The sequence below is a fragment of the Polypterus senegalus genome, chromosome 9 (genome assembly GCF_016835505.1).
Source record: "Polypterus senegalus isolate Bchr_013 chromosome 9, ASM1683550v1, whole genome shotgun sequence".
In the NCBI taxonomy this organism is placed as follows: Eukaryota; Metazoa; Chordata; class Cladistia; order Polypteriformes; family Polypteridae; genus Polypterus; species Polypterus senegalus.
This window is the reverse complement of record NC_053162.1, coordinates 152,986,450-153,003,607: the sequence shown is the minus strand read 5'-3', so window position 1 is coordinate 153,003,607 and position 17,158 is coordinate 152,986,450. Positions and strand designations below refer to the sequence as shown.

General features: G+C 33.9%; 1 protein-coding gene across 4 annotated transcripts; it reads left to right on the top strand.

Moving 5' to 3' along the window:
* Positions 1 to 171: 171 nt before the first annotated feature.
* sc5d (sterol-C5-desaturase) lies at positions 172 to 14,791 on the top strand. Of its 4 annotated transcripts, none has more exons than XM_039764039.1 (5): positions 172 to 278; positions 1,154 to 1,365; positions 3,890 to 4,022; positions 10,013 to 10,113; positions 10,767 to 14,791. In XM_039764039.1, exons 2-5 carry the CDS (start codon positions 1,156 to 1,158, stop codon positions 11,208 to 11,210), a joined length of 888 nt encoding a protein of 295 aa, XP_039619973.1. In that variant the 5' UTR covers positions 172 to 278; positions 1,154 to 1,155; the 3' UTR covers positions 11,211 to 14,791. The 4 variants fall into 4 exon arrangements, with proteins under 4 accessions (XP_039619973.1, XP_039619975.1, XP_039619974.1 ...); XM_039764041.1 differs by having other exon boundaries at positions 180 to 272; XM_039764040.1 differs by having other exon boundaries at positions 194 to 294.
* Positions 14,792 to 17,158: the final 2,367 nt, after the last annotated feature.

Genomic DNA, 17,158 nt, shown 5'->3' with positions numbered 1-17,158 from the left:
TGCTGAAACTACTTTACATCAGCAGTCAGACCAGAGATGGGGCCAATCAGGTGTGAGCGGCTGACTTGACGTAGTCGCTTGTGGGCGGGAGAGTTAAACTTCAATAGATCACTATTTTGTTTCTTATTGGCTCGTGTATATCGCTGATTGTGAACTGCGTTTTAATTGGATGTGAAATACCTGGTTTCCTGAACATTGTGATCTGGCCCAAAGTGCCTATTGGTTACTGTTTCCTGATCATGTTTTGACAGTGTTGAACAGACGTTCTGCAGGTACAGGTACAGTAACCCGCAGGTATTCAGTGCGTGAAAGGTTTCGGGCACTTTGACGTTTACTGTCGGTCGTTGAAGGGAAACATGCAGATTTAACAACTGTCTTTAAGACCTTAGTAAAAAGGGGTGAGTTGGTAAAACGCGTTAGTGCAATGTTTAATAATAGAAAATGTAAAACGTAGTGATAATAGAGAACAACGTTACGTTTGACAAAAAATACTACTAACCTGAGCATTTACACTGTAAAATGCAGTGAATCTGATTTTGGGCTGCAGACGCTTCCTCTCGAAATTGATTACATTTGTTTTGATTCAGCTGTGCTTTAGATAGAATAACGACTTGATTGCTGCTTGAATAAGCTCGTCTTCCTGAAATAAACGAATTCGAGAAATTATCTTGTATATCACGCCGTCTTTGGAACGATATTAGCACACACTTCATAATAAATCATGATAGGAGAATTATACGCTATCATAAACTAAGCTTAAGGTGTCAAAGTTCAAGCCGAAATTCAGAAACAAATATCAAAAAGTTATTGATATAAGTAACATTATCATTACAAGCATGGTTAGATCCATTATTAGCAAATCGTGTGGCTTATCAAGACATTCATGAACTACTTTTTTTTTTTTTTAAAAAGGTAATACTTTAGGGAAAATAAATAGATGCATTGACCTTCTATGAATAACACTCCGTCTGACAATGTAATGTAAATATTGCTGTTCACATGTTTGAGTGGCTTGCATGTGCCAGAAATGTGGTGACTTTAAATTGGACTTGTGCAGTTCTGCACATTGGGAAATGTGTATTTTACTGTGTTCATTTTTGAATAAAAATGTGATCACAAAAAAAACTTACCTTTTTATTTTTTCATTGTGTAGAGATGGATCTCATACTGAATATCGCTGACTATTATATTCTCACACCATATGTCTATCCATCTACCTGGCCAGAGAATGGTGCCTTTCGTCAGATCATCAGCCTGCTGTTTATTACCAACTTAGCAGCTGTGATGCTCTATCTTATGCTTGGATCTGTTAGTTACTATTTCATTTTTGATCACTCTCTTATGAAGCACCCTCAGTTTCTGGAGGTTAGTTTTAAGTACTGAATTTATATTTAATTAAGTTTTATTTCCTATGCCACACAAAACTTGAAGGCTGCAAAACAGATTTCTTTTTAACCCTGATCAGTGCTAGGTCTTGTGAAGGAAGTTCCACTGGTCACTATTGTCACATAGTGCATTTTTTAAACTATGATTTTATGTTTTCAACTGTTTAGTCTATCTGAAATTTTGGTCATTTTTTTTAATGATAGTATTCAGAAGGTCATTTGTAGTTCTAATCAATTAAACAATCTGTTGTGTGGAGTTTTTCATTTATGAAAAAATTCTGTGACATACTTATCTTTTTTCCAATTTTGGTACATGCTGTGTTTGAATTTATATTGTAAGCACTTTACGATTCCAACATTAGTTATGCATTTGATCTATATTTAAGTTTTCCAAAATGTTTAATGATATGCTTTGAATATAGGGTAGGTGTTCTGCACTTTTTTGAGTATGTGATTTTGATGTAGAATAAATTTTATGACATGTATGAAGTATCATTAAATAGAAAATTGTCTTTATTAGTCAAAAACGGGTGACTTGCTTGCCTGTGTATTATTTGTACAGAATATTGTCTTTAAAGGTTACTCTGGAGAAGCATATTAGAATGCAGTGATGTAACCTAATGACCATTGCTGAATCAGACTTGAATTCCACCACTGTGTGACTAAGAGCTAAACACTTGCCATCAGGGCTATAACTGTATATCTATAAAAACACAGTCCTTAACTATAGATTTTGATTGTTTTGTTACCTAAAATGCATCTTATTCCTTTTTTTGTAAAGTTCAAAATCCAGGAAAGTTAAATGATATGCCCTTTATGTATATATACAGGTGCCGGTCATAAAATTAGAATATCATGGCAAAGTTGATTTATTTTAGTAATTCCATTCAAAAAGTGAAGCTTGTATATTAGATTCATTCATTTCACACAGACTGATGTATTTCAAATGTTTATTTCTTTTAATTTTGATGATTATAACTGACAACTAATGAAAGTTCCAAATTCAGTATCTCAGAAAATTAGAATATTGTGAAAAGGTTCAATATTGAAGACACCTGGTGCCACACTCTAATCAGCTAATGAACTCAAAACACCTGCAAAAGCCTTTAAATGGTCTCTCAGTCTAGTTCTGTAGGCTACACAATCATGGGGAAGACTGCTGACTTGACAGTTGTCCAAAAGACGACCATTGACACCTTGCACAAGGAAGGCAAGACACAAAAGGTCATTGCTAAAGAGGCTGGCTGTTCACGGAGCTCTGTGTCCAAGCACATTAATAGAGATGCAAAGGGAAAGACAAGATGTGGTAGAAAAAAGTGTACAAGCAATAGGGATAATCGCACCCTGGAGAGGATTGTGAAACAAAACCCATTGAAAACTGTGGGGGAGATTCACAAAGAGTGGACTGCAGCTGGAGTCAGTGCTTCAAGAACCACCACGCACAGACGTATGCAAGACATGGGTTTCAGCTGTCGCATTCCTTGTGTCAAGCCACTCTTGAACAAGAGACAGCATCAGAAGCGTCTCGCCTGGGCTAAAGACAAAACTGCTGCTGAGTGGTCCAAAGTTATGTTCTCTGATGAAAGTAAATTTTGCATTTCCTTTGGAAATCAAGGTCCCAGAGTCTGGAGGAAGAGAGGAGAGGCACAAAATCCATGTTGCTTGAGGTCCAGTGTAAAGTTTCCACAGTCAGTGATGGTTTGGGGTGCCATGTCATCTGCTGGTGTTGGTCCATTGTGTTTTCTGAGGTCCAAGGTCAACTCAGCCGTCTACCAGGAAGTTTTAGAGCACTTCATGCTTCCTGCTGCTAACAAACTTTATGGAGATGCAGATTTCATTTTCCAACAGGACTTGGCACCTGCACACAGTGCCAAAGCTAGCAGTACCTGGTTTAAGGACTATGGTATCCCTGTTCTTGATTGGCCAGCAAACTCGCCTGACCTTAACCTCATAGAAAATCTATGGGGTATTGTGAAGAGGAAGATGCAATACACCAGACCCAACAATTCAGAAGAGCTGAAGGTCACTATCAGAGCAACATGGGCACTCATAACACCTGAGCAGTGCCACAGACTGATCGACTCCATGCCACGCCGAATTGCTGCAGTAATCCAGGCCAAAGGAGCCCCAACTAAATATTGAGTGCTGTACATGCTCATACCTTTCATGTTCATACCTTTCAGTTGGCCAACATTTCTAAAAATCCTTTTTTTGCATTGGTCTTAATTGATATTTTAATTTTTCGAGATACTGAATTTGGGACTTTCATTAGTTGTCAGTTATAATCATCAAAATTAAAAGAAATAAACATTTGAAATACATCAGTCTGTGTGTAATGAATGAATCTAATATACAATTTTCACTTTTTAAATGGAATTACGGAAATAAATCTACTTTGTCATGATATTCTAATTTTATGACCGGCACCTGTAGAACCTACTTAGGTTGGACAACTGCCTAAGCACAAAATGTATATAATTTTTAACTTCATGTCTTTTCTTTAGAATCAAGTCAAACGGGAAATAAAGTATGCCTTGTGGTCAGTGCCGTGGATTAGCCTTCCCACAGTAGCCTTGTTTTTTGCAGAGGTCAGAGGGTATAGCAAGCTGTATGACAATATTGAAGACTCACCTTATGGTAAGGGATTTTGATCATAGTCTTAGAAAGTTTTTATCATTTGATCCGGAGATACATCCTTAACTAAATAAAAATGCATAATTGTATGTGATGTTCTGTTTTGACAAAAACAAATACACAAATAAGTGAGCACAGCTAGTCTATATATATATATATATATATATATATATATATATATATATATATATATATATATATATATATATATATATATATATATATATGTGCCTGTTAAATTGAAATGCTACCAGTAGAGTTTAATGCAGACCCAAAGTGTTGGTGGTGTGGCTATCATTTTTTGTCAAAGATGTTCACTGGGTTTAAACCTTATTGTTAGTGTGTGATCACAGTTATATCTTGTACGAAGTAAAGAAAATTCTGTATTAGTATGCATGATTATGCCAAGTAGGTTAGATGATATATTTAGCCCATTCATTTACCTGAAATTATTACTTATGGGACAAGTGTGGACATTTTGTAAAGTATATTTATACTCATGATTGTAAAACTAATGTAAAGTATTTTTATTTGCCATTATGTGTTTCTGCCTCTCTTTGTCTATCTTTGGCAACGGCTGGTTTTCAGATTGAGTTTCTACTACATCTTTCTTTACATGCGTCAGAGAAACAACAAATGCATGCATCATGCAAGTGAATTTATACAAATTAGGCTCAAGTGAAGAACCAGCTATAATAAGTTAAAGTCATATATGAAATAAGAGGGCAGTCAAGCTAAAGTTAGAAAATTGGATTTACCAGAAAATGGAATGAATCTTAACAAAACTGATAATGTCATTTCTCAGTGTATTCACAACCCTTCTCAATGCATTTGCACCAATTGCCTAAAAGTGCCTGGATTCCTGCAGAATAAAAGGTTTGGTCTTGTCCTTGCAACAACTCGTGCACCTCTTTCTTCATGTTGTTATCTGTCTTTAATCAACAAGATGTTGTTTTACTGGTCCAAAATAGTAGAAATCACATGGTGCCAAATCTGGCGAATAAGGAGGATGTGGCAATACCTCAAACTCCAGTTTCTCCAGACAAGCCTTGGTGTTCTTAGCAGTATGTGGGCATTGGAGCATTGTCTTACAGCAAAAGGACTCCTTGAGACAGCAGTCCCCACCACTTGGATCAAATAGCAGTCTTCACATTGGTCTCCGGCAAGTCACATTAACTTGCATTACTGACTGTAGTACCCCTCAGCATGTAGTGTTTGACAATAACTCGGGTGCACAAGTGGTTGCGAGGACAAGACAAAACCTTTTATTCTGCTGGAATTCAGGCACCTCCGAGCAGGTGGCACCAGTGCACTGAGAAGAGTGGAGACTACATTGAGAAATGACATTATCACTTCTGTTAAGGTTAGTTCCATTTTCTAATAAATCCCATTTTCTAACTTTAGCTTGACTCCCCCTCATAATTAAAATTGTATACATATGCTATATTTCCACAATAATACATTTGCATAAATATTGAGGTACTAATGAGTGCTGTTGACATTGACAGGTTGTGCTAATAAGAAACTTGGATTAATTATAAAAAAAATTACTTTTACTTTCGTGGCAGTATGATTTTTAAACAATGCAGATTAAATGATTCCTTTTCCCCATGACACATGGCATCCAAAAGCATATTCCTCTTGCCCACTGTCTGTGGAATTAATGCTCTTAAAACAGCCATTATCCCAATATTATCTGTACTGTGTAGAAGAAACTGTTGAATGGCCAGCTCTTTGTACCAAGGTAAACATTCAATACTTTTAAACCTATATATCTTTATTAAGGATGTTGGATTAAATGTAACTGTCCTAATATATTTATATACAGTATAGAAGGACTTTTTCCAAAGGCAGAATCTGACATTTAAATGTAAAGAATCGTTATGTTTTACCTTGCGCTAATTTCAGCATATTTTTACTCCAGACATCCTATGCAATTATACAGATTTGTTTTTGCACACCATTTCTACAATCCACTTTTCTATCATTCTGATTGGTTCACTTGAAATTTAGTAACAAGGACAGCCTTCTATTTCATAAACATATCATAATGCATTCATTTTTTAACAATTTTTTCCCCTTAATTTTTCTGTAGCATGCTATGCTTAAGTCTGAGATTCCTGACTTGTTGTTTTATGCTACACCTGTTATGCATCCATCGCAGCAAGCAAAACGTGGCTTATTTTATAATTTCTGACAATGGAAAAAAATTGTCCTGTTTCTGATTCAGTTATGGTACACACACTTGACCTGCTGGAAGTAGTAGCAGAGGAGAAAATAAGGACAAAACTGGAGCCATCATAAACAATACTGCACATCCTCTTTCTGATATATTGTCATTATGTTCTTTTAATTAATTAATATTCAGCAGAAGTGCGCCAAGAAACACTACTGGATTCCTTCTTCTCTAGGGCAGTATGGCATTAGAATGCTTCACTATGACTGTTCTTTCATGATTAGCCAAATCAGAAGTTGTTGGATTTTTTCCCTTGTTTTTTTTTTTTTTTGTAATGATTGTGTACGTGGTGAGAGGGGTTGTTGTTTGCCATAATATTTATATATTTCTTGAGCTCCTCTAAAAGGTAAATTTCCTTTTGAGACACAATCTATATATTTATCTGTCTGACTGTCATAACAGTGCCTTTAAAATCATTATTTTAAAAAACCTTTTCAGTGTCAACAATGCCTTCTACCTAATTTACATAGCACATTGTCTGCATATTAGTTCTTTATTGAATTGACACAGCTAAAACAACGAGACCTAATTAAAAAAATCAGATTGCTTGTGTCACATTCTTCCTGCAGCTGTTAACACACTTAGTTTTAGTTTAATCCCATATGCAATTCCTTAAATGCCTTCTCCTGCTATAACACTCAATTGGTGTGCTATGCTGCAAAGAATAAAGATGGATCTTGCACACCCTATCCACTGCTTTATTGCACTTCGCTTTAAAATTTTGCTGTTTATTGATTGTTAACATAATCATTTTGTGGTAAACACTCAAAATGATTAAGAACTGTGAATACAGATTTCCTACATAAATAATTATATTTGTGGAGGAGGTGCTTAAAGGCCATTATAATGCAACATTCAGTACATTTAGTCATTTCATTTGAGAAACATGTACAGATTTACTGTGCTTCAATTTAGATAGGAGATGGATGCTTCTTTTAGGAGCTAAAAGATGCATAGCTGGACACATTTAAGCAATCATGAGTGTTTTTCTCTTGAGTATCTTGTGTACAGTATAAGCAATGTGAAATTTGCATTAGTTCTTCTTTCACATTTGGGGGTGTCCTGTGTTTGTGAAAAGCTATATTTTCAAGTGGCACATTCATTTGAGTTTTCATGTGAATATTTTAAGCAACATTTCACAAGTCATCAGCACTTCATACTGTAGAAATAAACCACAAAAAGGAAACTAAAATATTAGTAGCACTATAAATATTAAAAAAAGCACATGAAATACAAAGTACATATAGCACCAAAATTTAAGTTATGCTTGAATGTGTTTGAATATATAATTATTTTTAATATGAATATTCGTACCTTAATTTTTGATTAATTTGACTTTCTACAGTTGCAGAGTGAACAATGTACACAATTCTAATGGACTTGTAAAGCATTACATCCTAAGTAGATATACCATCAATGGTTATCTGTTTAGAAAAAATGGAAATACAGTATTAAATTAGGTATATTATACTGCACTGCAGAATGAGTTGAAAGAAGAAAAAACAAATTGTGATCAATAAGAATAGAGGTGGCATATGAAATCACAAATGGGTTTGCAGCTTGCACATATAAGAGCTAGAAATATTGCGAGAATATTCATTGTTCAGATCCTTTTAGTTAACAGTAATCCAGCATAAAAACAAAGAAATAGAACTGATTAATATCTCTCTATTATAATAAAATAAAAAATCTTGGGACGAAACATGACATTTTGAAGGGACTTTTTGGAATAAAGTCCCGCGAGATGGAGACTTTTAACATGAGATTCTTTGAAGTCACATCATGCTTACTACTTTTGGAAGCAAGTCCCGCAAGACGGTGACTTTTGCCATTAGATTCTTTCAAGTCACAACCTACTTACAACCATTTTCAAACAAGACCACGTTCGTCTAACCTCTCAGTCTTGTGAATACTTTTGTCAGACACACTTCCTGCACTCTCAGCTCTTATACATTTTATCAGGACACTAATTTTATACACTGGATGACACGTCAATGACTAAGAGAAGAAGAAAGAGCAGCATGTAGAAAAGAGACCCAAAAGCATTGGAGAGAAAAGAATGCAAATGTGCAAATTCTGAAAATATGGAGAGTAATAATCAGCCAGGACCAAGTGGAATTAAAAACCTCTCCGGTTCAATCAGGGTCAGAAATAAAAGACAAAGTAGAACTTCATTTTAACAGGCGACAAGAAAGGTAATGTAGCACATATGCCACAAATAACATTAGACACAAAAGGAGATCTTGATATGCCATTCGTATTAAAACGTTTATGGTTTCCCGCGAGAATAGCTTTTGCTATGACAATTAACAAATCTCAGGAACAAACATTTGAAAAAGTCGGTTTATTTATTAGAGAGAAAGAAACAATATTAACTCATGGGCAGTTAAACACTGTGTTGTCACGATGTAAGTCCAAACACAGAATCAAAATTCAATGCGACCTTGATTAATTCCAAATATTGTTTTTACTGTTTTAAAGTAAAAGTGAAAATAATGAATTTGTAACAATTCCCATGAAAATAACAATCTCTTTAAATTGTATATTCGGTTAACCAAGTTTTTACTAGTTTTATTAAAAAAAGAGTTAGGAAGCAGTGGAGTTAAAGACTGCTTAGAAATGGATTGCATAACGCATTCAGGAAGACTAAAGCTATTGCAGTCAGCAGCCTAATCCTGTTTTATTTTTTAACAAATTGCAGATCACTTTATTGCCATTTTATGGTTTATAGTCAGTGGAAGAAAAGTTAAAACTAAGAAAATACCACAAAAGCAATAGGCACTAACAGTTTTGTTGCAATTCTGGCAACTTGGGAGCCTTTCTAATGGAAGCAGCTTAAGTATTTAAAAAATGGAAAATTGTTTTCCTTGTTTAACATTGTTGCCTTTCTTCCAAATCAACAGGTTAGGTACCTAAAATTATACTTATCTAACCGTGCAGTCATCTTAATGACTTAATGTTTCTACCTGTTTAATAAAGATGCTTTTTTCCTTTTCAAACATAAATTTCAATCCTGTCATCCATCAGTGATTTCTTATACCAATATTTTAGTGCTGTGCTCACAAAAGTGTCAACAGAAATGATTGCAGCAATTGGAGCAAATTGAGATCTTACTCCATCACAGGGAATATTATGATAATGAATAAAAGCTATAATCATTAACCAGCAGTCTTATTGTATGCTCCATTAAACATTTTTGATTCAGGTTTATCGTCTGATAAATTATTTTCCAATTCTGACATCCAGTTTTTTTTTTTTATCTCCTGATTCTCAAAAAATGATAAGCATATGTTGTACTCTTACTTGAAAATGTGTTTTTTATGTTACATAACTGTAGTTATGTGTAGATATTGTAACATTTATGTGATCTTTATAAGAGCAATTTGTCATAGGTTTCATATTTTCTGCCTTTGAAAATAATATATACTCTTTTGCTTTGTGTTGGGTGAAAACATTAATTGTTTTTAGCATTTCTTGTTTTAACAGAAAGGCAAAGGTCTCAGGATGGCTTATTCTTTTAAAAATATATCATGCAGTACTTCAGTTATTTCTGGAGACTGGAAATGGCCACTCAGTTGTTAAACCTTATATTGTACCATATGTATTTCATGAACCAATTTACAATGTAATATTCTGTATATTACATGATATATCACTGTTGTGTTTGTATTCTTTATTTTTAATATACTTGCTTTTTTAACTTAACCAGAAGTTTGCCAGATGGAGTAATTTCTTTCATTTACTTTTTTATTGCCAGGCTGGTTTGGCGTTTTTCTAAGTATGTTGTCTTTCCTGCTCTTTACTGACATGTGTATCTACTGGATTCACCGTTTTCTTCATCATAAGCTCATCTATAAGGTAACTTTTACAACCTCTTGTGAATGTTTCAGAATAACAGACCTTTGGTTAAACAGCCTACAGCCAGAGTTATTACTTTAAAAGGGCAATAAGATAACCAGGAGGTATTTATAGACCTCTTACTATGTTGTGGATTTAGTGTTGGTGTCACTGATAAGATCTAAGAATGTTTAAAAAAAAAAAAAAAAGATTTAAATAAGCATAGTCTTAAGAATCAACAATTCATTCACTCTTCTGCTATAAATAATAGATGACATGTTTGTTAATTTTCAGTGGGGAAAGTATTCTGATGTGAGAATCTGATTTAATAAGTGTTTCAAAATAAAAACGTCGACAAATCAAAAATGCTGTGGGGGGAAAAAGTAGCAAAAAGTAAATTAAAATATTAAGTTGTTTCCTATGCTAATGTTGTTTTTTTTCCTTTCTTACGTTTTCAATTAAATTGCATCTTAAATGTTTTTTTTCCCCATTTGTTTTTACACCTAAATATTAAAATGATGGAATCGTTGTTTTTATTTGGTTAATATTTGCAGTCATTTTCAGGTAAACTTGAAAGTAGTTTCCACAAATGATTTAATTTATTTAACATAAACAGTTTGAAATATTCCGGAATCTTCTACCCAATTTTACTTATTTCTTTTTTGTATTTTCAGTATTTCCACAAACCACACCATGTCTGGAAGATTCCTACACCCTTTGCCAGCCATGCTTTTCATCCAGTGGATGGCTTCCTGCAGGGCTTACCATATCACATCTATCCCTTCTTGTTTCCCTTGCACAAAGTGGTTTACCTTGGTTTGTACGTATTTGTCAATGTATGGACAGTGTCTATCCATGATGGAGATTATCGTGTTCCTAAATTTCTCCAGTCCATTATAAATGGTTCAGCACACCACACTGACCACCACCTCTTCTTTGACTATAATTATGGCCAATATTTCACACTGTGGGACCACATTGGAGGCTCATATAGATTCCCTTCAGCTCTCCAAGGAAAGGGTCCTCATCTCTGTGTTAGACAGAGTAAACAGATAGATGAACTCAATACACATTGGGACCATAAATCTGAAAATTCCAAAGCGCATAAAAATAAATAAATATTAATACTATTCTTGAATAATGGGATGAAGAAAACCATTTTGGATTTGCAAGTAACTGGTTTTAAATAACTGACTTATGGAGTTTTGTTTAACACAAGTACAATAATTTAAAACCTCATGATAGAAAAGAAAATGTGTATAAGATGTGCTATGTAGTATGCATTAACAATGACAATGTCAATGAGCATAAAGTATCTTTGTGACTGTTAGGAAATTACCAAAATGAAAATGGTGATTGAAAAACTTAAGCATATCTTGAGGAATGCATATGTCTGCAATTAAGTTTAAATGTCAAGTAAATGTTAAGTAAATATAATTTTCTGTTATGTGCTCATAATATTTGATCACATCGTAAACCTGTATTCATATTGGTAACAGGCAGTATATTTATATAGCCGACATTCATTCTTAACCAGTCCGTTTTATACAAACAATAGGTTATATTGGTAAATATTTCTGTCAATGATAAAAAGCAGTTCATTTAAAGTCTCCTTATAATTTATAAATTTCTCAAATTGTTCTTTTAAAGTCAGAGAAAAAGTGATTCAGTGCGACATAATTCACACTTTATAAATAATAGGAATCCAGGTTCAAGCTGTTGTTGTTATTATTATTACTACTACTTCTACACTGGGTAACAAAATAGAGTTTTTTATCACATGAATCAATAAATATGGATCTAATCAGACTTTCTTTATCACAAAGATTTTAAGTGACATATGCTTATAATTTACATCAACATATATTTATACAATCTATACATGCTGAAAGTGTTGCCTAAAATGGTAAAATTTTCTACTGTACCTGGCTTCAGGAATATCCCTCTTAAGGACCCAGCAGTAGTCAGCAAGCGTATTAGGACTCCAGTTGCTTTGGAATTGCTGTTCCATTTCAGAAATGTTCTGATGAAACCGTTCACCGTGCTCATCCCTTTCCATTGTGAGATTTCCTGGGGAAAGCTCATGAAGAGAATCCAATAAATTATTTTTTAAGATGTAAACACTTAGATGTTTACACTTTGACATCTGATTACCTATTGTCATGGAACTCTCTCCACATGTCCAAATGTGTTACAGGCTGCACACTCTAGTTGAAAAGAACATGGAAACATGTTCAGAAATGGCAATAAAAACATGCTAATTTTGAATTTAGCTTTAAAAACCTGTGCACCTTAATAAGGGCTTATATACTAAGTACACTGTCCATAAAGAACTTAACAGTGTTGATGACAGAAATATTCTGAGTACATTTTAGAAATCAGCATGAAAAAGTACTTTTGAAACACCTGTTCTGTGAAGATTTTTGTTGGCCAATTTTATTATAGAAACACTTGTAGGATGTGAATAGCGCAGTTCAAGTGTATATTGGACAGTTTTAAAATTATACTCAACAAGTAATACTTGATTTACTGAAAACCAAGTTCAAATCTGAGCAAATATTTTGCTTATTTGTATTTTGCTTCTGCTTGAATTGGTAACTGGAATATGCTTTGTGTAGCAAAAGTGTTGCCTTTGTGCCAAGAAAGAATATCATGTTTTCTGTGTTTTGTGCACACACTATAAATTCAAGATTTGTATATAAATAAAGGTAAGGTTCAATGAAAAGAAGGCATACAAAATACACCAATGGTTCAAGTTCAAGGTTTTATATAGTAATTATGATTTTTGGTTGTAATATTAAATTAATAATACTATAATTCATGTAAAAAAGAGAGTATATTTTCATAATGGTTGTTTGAATTTGTAGAGAACTTTTTATGATGCAGTAGTGTGGAACACCACTTCTCAAGTGGTTTGCTGTAATTTCAAAAAGAGAGCAAGCAGAACAATGTACCTTCACAAACTTTGAATGGTGTAGTAAACTTTTGAAATCCTCTGCCTTTTAATTTCTGCTCCTGATTCACAAGTATACTTAATTATTAGCCAAGTTGTACTTTTTCTGTTTTGCAAGTATAATATGTTGGAAAACGCATGGTCCTTAGCCTAATTTTTGTATTTTTTACAATATTTACTTTTACAGAGAATGTGATTTACATTTTAAAAAGTCAGATGTAAAACTGGACATCAGTGTTGATTTGTATTATATCACAGACTGCTATATTGACATTTACATTTATTTACTTGGAAGATACATTTATTCAAAGCGGCTTACAAAAGAAGTCAGTATAACTGAGTAAACGTCAGTCTGGGGACTGTTTTGCAGCAAGTGGTCAAAAAACAAGCTTGCAGAATTGACTATCACAAGAGCTCCAAACCACAGAGAAAAAAAACAGACTAGTACTCTAAAAAACTAGCATGAAACCATTATCAATTATAGATATATTCATGTAACAAGAGTCTATAAACACTTCTTAAACAGAATGATTGAGGTGGGCAGCTCATTCCACTGACTCAAAGCCACACAGGCTAAGATTTGATGGCAGGAGTTTACTGGCAGATGTGAGTGGACAAGAAGGAGCATAGTTGTGCCTCCATGTACATAGGTGCTAAACCAATGGCTACTCTGTAGGCAAGCATCAAGAAATTGAATTTAATGTATTCTGCAACAGGGGCCAGTGTAGTGACATGAAAAGACATACTGCTGAATTTTGAATCATGTGCAGTGGTTTGGTAGGATATTGAGTATTCTGATTTTGCTAGTCTCTCCATATTTTCTTATTCCACTTTGGGGTCCTGGATTAGCTGTTTTATGTTGCTGGGTGGTATTGTGGGTTTGTGCGACTTCCTCATAGCTTCAGTCATTTGGGTTTAATTGCTGTCTTTCTCCTTGCATGTTCTTCCACTACAGATTTCCCTGGGTTTCTCACATATTATGACACTTTAATATGAGTTTAGTTGATGATATTGCTTTGTTCCCAACTACATGAGGTTGTCCCCATCCATTGTTGTTATTTGCTTTGCACCTGACACTGCCAGGAGATGCTAAAACTCTCCATGACTTTATAAAGGAAAAATTGGGTTATAATAATAAATGACAGTCTAGGTTAGGCCAACATTATGAAGTTCTTGTATAAATTCCAGTTACTGTTGCTTTAATTTCTAATGTATGGCTATATTAAACTGAAGCAGTGTAAGCTCATTCATTCCTTCAGGAACTTGTTATGGAATGAGCTTGACTTATAATTGTGATGCAGATAAGTCATTTTTCTACCCTTATGTTCAATGATGAGATTCCATGCTGTTTTAAATAGTATGTTCATATTTATTAAATATACCCAATCTTCTTTTCTTCCTGCAAAATGAAGCCAATCAGTTCTAAAAAACGTATTGGTGTTGGTCAATGTTAACCAAAAATGATATCCTTTGCAAACTAACTTCTACATGTAAAGTTATGAAATTCATTGTTGTTTATTATTTTCCTTTTCTTGATCTTTGGACAGTGGAGTAATTCCAAAATAAGAAAATATAGTATTATATCATAAAAGTCTGGCTTATAAAATCAGTTAAATTAAATAAACTGTTTTGTATTTTGTTCATACAGATTGTTGTAAACATGTAGAAGATTGGTACCATAGTGTTTTTTGTGTGTTTGAATCAAAATGCAATAAACACAAAACTGCCGCTTAGTGAAATCCAATACATCTGCTTTGCTTTCAGTTATGACACTCGATCTGTGAATTAAATTGCAATGTGCTATTGTATTGCATTTTAAACTGACATGTGAATTGTAGCCCATGGTTAAAAGCAATCGGTTGTTTGATCTATATGTTTTTAATTATGTCACAATGAAACTGTGCCAAAATGAACTTATGAATGTATTGCATTTCAACTTAATTTATGCATTGGATTACATTTAATTTTAGCACAAATAATCTTTCATAATTCATGGTCCAAGCATGACAATAAAAAAATTTAATGCAGCAGTATACATACAGTGGGTATAGAAAAGAATCATTTCTGAACTGTAGCTGTGATATCTTTCACTTGGATGTTATTGATTGAATTGAGTAAGTAAAGCTGGAAATACATATTTTCTGTGTGTGTTTTCATTTAAGGCTGTAAAGCAAAACAATGGGAATATTTTGAAGGGGGGAATTCTTTTCTATACCCACTTTAGATCACTGGCTGTATTCAACTAAAGATATCTGACACTGTAAAGCACATATTGCACCTTAGAATATCTATGAAGTTCAAACTGTGAAACACATTTTTGGGGTCTAAATTAGGTCTGAAAACAAAATTTGAGAATACACAATTAACGCAATATTTCAGTTCATTTTCGATGAAGTATTTTTGTATGCAAAGGAAAATGCATCAGCATGACATAATCCTTTTAAAATGATCTATTTACAAAAATATTCCCTTCTGAGATGCTGATTGTGTTTATACTGTGGTAGAGGAATGCTATACACTTGTGTGCAAAAAAAGTTTACAAATAAACATTGCTGTGTAAAGTTGCAGGTAACTACCTACACCATATATAAAGATGGGCAACCAGAAAGCTTACCTGGACTGTCAGGTTTGCAAAGCAGACCACCACATGCATTTACAATTTGTCCACCCCTGTATTGTGATGTTAAGTGTACTTGTCCTTTAAGCATTGCTTCAGAGTTTGATTTCTGCAGATTATAATGAAACTTGTCACTTAATCAAGCATTCTCAGTATACTTGGTTGGGCCATATTGTCTTTGGAGTTATTATTGCAGTTTGTGGCTGAAAACATACTGTTATGGCACTGTCTTTCAGTCATGTTTTAAACTGTACTCTGGTAACAAGTAGCCATAACCCCATAGCTGCATCAACAAATTGAGATCACTGAATGATAATCAAATGATAATTCACTTTATTTGGCATATTCAATTTCTTGCATTAGGAATTTGTCATTTTTCACACACCCCAGTTTACTCTCTAGAGACACACAAAGAAGCGTGAGGTCAGAATACAGGGTCAACTATTTCTACAGTGTCCCTGATGCAATTATAGTTTAAGGGCCCAATGTCTAAACACTAAAAGTTGGAGTTTTGAAATAATATCCAGTAAAAGTTAGGAAACACATCTATATCTACATAAATAAACCTGAGTTGATGGCACTTTGTATCCGGTGTATGTTTAGTCTGGCATTATTCAAAAACAGCTGGACATATTGTCTTGAAAATAGAAGGATAACAGAGGAGCAGCCCAACTTAGAATAAAAAATGTGTGATGCTGTGGTGGGGAGAGCTTAATGAATCTGATGTCTCTTAAGTTTCTATTGTTCTTTTTTGAACATTGAATCCCTTTCTTTTATGTCAAAAGCTAAAGTTAAAGATGATTCGTTGATGACAGTAGGGGCATAGGGGCAGAATAAGTGACCATGATCTGATTGGAATATGATAAATGGGGTGTATTTATACCCCAAGTTTCTCTAATTCCATCAAATTAACCCGTTCCTTTGCCAATAGCTGCAGTTCCCAGAAAGTTTCTGTTTTGCAGCCAGACACCTCTGCTTCTCTTGTGGGCAACTAACTTTATGCTGCTTGTTCAGAGGAGTGTAAAGTAAAATTCACAATGAGGTTGGGGAAAAAAGTGTCAAGCAAAGACAGGAAACATTGTTAGTGTAATAATAAGTACCACTTAAACATTGATGTATTGGGGCCAATAAAAAAAAAAAAGCTGGCCATGTTTAAAAATACAAAAGAATTTAAAAGAATTCTAAACATTTAAAGAAAAAAAAAATTTGAAATTTTACCTGTTTATATTATTTTGCTTATATCAATCTAATTTTATTTTGCTACACAGTAAATAAATTGCAGGAATTAAACATAAGAAATAATGTTTGTGCTGCCTGTCTGACAGGTTGACTGGTTTGCAGGCTTATTATTCCTTAATGGCCACTTAATTAAGTGCTCACATCACAAGCACAGAGCTTAAGGGAGAAAAACTGTTGGTGCTGAAGAAAAAAGGGTCCCTTGCATATAATGTGTAGATTTTATAGTTAAAAGATGTACCACAGGTTGCGGTGGTAGT

What these genes read in the sequence shown, in the direction of transcription:
- sc5d (XM_039764039.1), top strand. Translation starts at nt 1,156, where the DNA reads ATGGATCTCATACTGAATATCGCTGACTATTATATTCTCACACCATAT. An exon ending in AGCACCCTCAGTTTCTGGAG is followed by an intron (nt 1,366 to 3,889) that starts GTTAGTTTTAAG and finishes TCTTTTCTTTAG; the next exon opens with AATCAAGTCAAACGGGAAAT. An exon ending in TATTGAAGACTCACCTTATG is followed by an intron (nt 4,023 to 10,012) that starts GTAAGGGATTTT and finishes TTTTATTGCCAG; the next exon opens with GCTGGTTTGGCGTTTTTCTA.